General features: G+C 42.7%; 1 protein-coding gene across 1 annotated transcript in view; it reads left to right on the top strand.

Moving 5' to 3' along the window:
* Nucleotides 1-1,563, top strand: part of LOC101861097 (spondin-1) — a gene marked incomplete in the record, with an annotated part of 288,932 nt that overhangs the window by 277,839 nt on the left and 9,530 nt on the right. Inside the window, 1 exon segment of the mRNA XM_035971468.1 lies at nucleotides 672-1,107. Coding sequence (XP_035827361.1) covers nucleotides 672-1,107 — 436 coding nt within the window.

Raw genomic sequence — 1,563 nt, 5'->3', positions numbered from 1 at the left:
AATGAATGAATGAATGAATGAATGAATGAATGAATGAATGAATGAATGAATGAATAAATAAATAAACACAATTAATGAAATTAAAAAATGAATAATAAACAAGATTTAAAAATTACACGTATGTTTCATGTCGGCTAGCAGTATAAAGTTTCAATTAAAGAGCTCAATTCCCAAAACCTCCCTCTCTTCCCAGGCGTTTATGATGAAGCGTCTTTAGGCCATTCCCAAAGGGGGCGATAGTGACATGTTCTTATTCACAGTAGAATTATAAAAGGGGCTGATTTATCAATGTCATGCTCATACTGTGCCGGAACAACATAGAGGGAACTGCTGCTTTTTCTTTCCTCATCCTTACTATCGTCATTTTTCCTCTATTTTTTGTATGTTTGTCACTCTCGTGAACTGCTATTTTCGGGGTGCCTTGATAATCGAAGCAGACTTTGTGCTTTTGAGGCTAGAGAGGTGAGCAGAGTAAGCCTGATTCCCTGTATGGACTTCTCTGTTGACATCCAGCCCTTGGCGCTCATATGACCATATGCAGTTGCTAGCGCCGTAAAACTTCTACTGAAACTAAACTAAACACCCCTTGGCGTTCATATGACCTCATGCAGTTGCGAGCGCCGTAAAACCTCTACTAAAACTAACTTTTAAAATCTCCTCCATCCCCTCAGGCGTTCATGATGAAGCAACAGATGATGCTGCAGGGAGGGGGCGGGGCAGGTCACGTCGACAACAGCGACGACGACGAAGCGGAAGCCGATGCCAAAATTGCAGAGGAGAAAGCCAGAATGATGCGCAAGCAGAAGAGAATGATGAAGAAGAAGCAGAGGATGGAGAGACGCAGGAGGAAGAGGAGGCGAATGAGGAAGCTGCAGATGCAGAAAGAGGCGACTGGTCGTGGTGGTGCTGGTCACAGCGAGAAGCAGTCAGATGGGCCTGGAGTCGACTGTATGGTCACGCCGTGGTCTGATTGGTCACCCTGCTCGGTCACGTGTGGCAAAGGAATCGTCATGAAGACAAGGATGATCAAGATACAGCCTCAAAATGGCGGCCGCCGCTGCCCGAGACGGCTCGTGAGGAAGAGGAAATGTCGCCAGAAGAAATGTCGTAAGTAATTTTTAAGATACGACTAAATATTAAGATATTACCATCAATATCATATAGGTCTCTGGTAATGTCGCTAGAAGAAATGTCGTAAGTAATTTTTAAGATACGACAAATTAAGATATTACCATGAATATCATATAGGGCTCTGGTAATGTCGCTGGAAGAAATGTCGTAAGTGATTTAAGATACAACCAAATGAGATATTATCATCAAGATCATAAAGGTATTTTAAGATAAAGATATTACCATCAAGATCAGATAGGTAATTTAAGATAAAGATAGTATCATCAAGATCAGATAGGGCTCTGATATTGTGGTCAGGTCCTTTACGTTGTCATGGTGGTGTCTTACGTTTAAAATCTCTGCGCTTCCCTGAATGTTTCTCTCTGTCTATCCGTCTGTCTCTCGCCCTCAGTTTCTCACTTCTTTCTTTCCCCCCCCCTCTCTCTCTCTCTC

The sequence above is a fragment of the Aplysia californica genome, unplaced genomic scaffold (assembly GCF_000002075.1).
Source record: "Aplysia californica isolate F4 #8 unplaced genomic scaffold, AplCal3.0 scaffold00017, whole genome shotgun sequence".
Taxonomy (NCBI): domain Eukaryota; kingdom Metazoa; phylum Mollusca; class Gastropoda; order Aplysiida; family Aplysiidae; genus Aplysia; species Aplysia californica.
The sequence above is the reverse complement of the archived record's forward strand: the minus strand, read 5'-3'. Positions and strand labels throughout refer to the sequence as shown.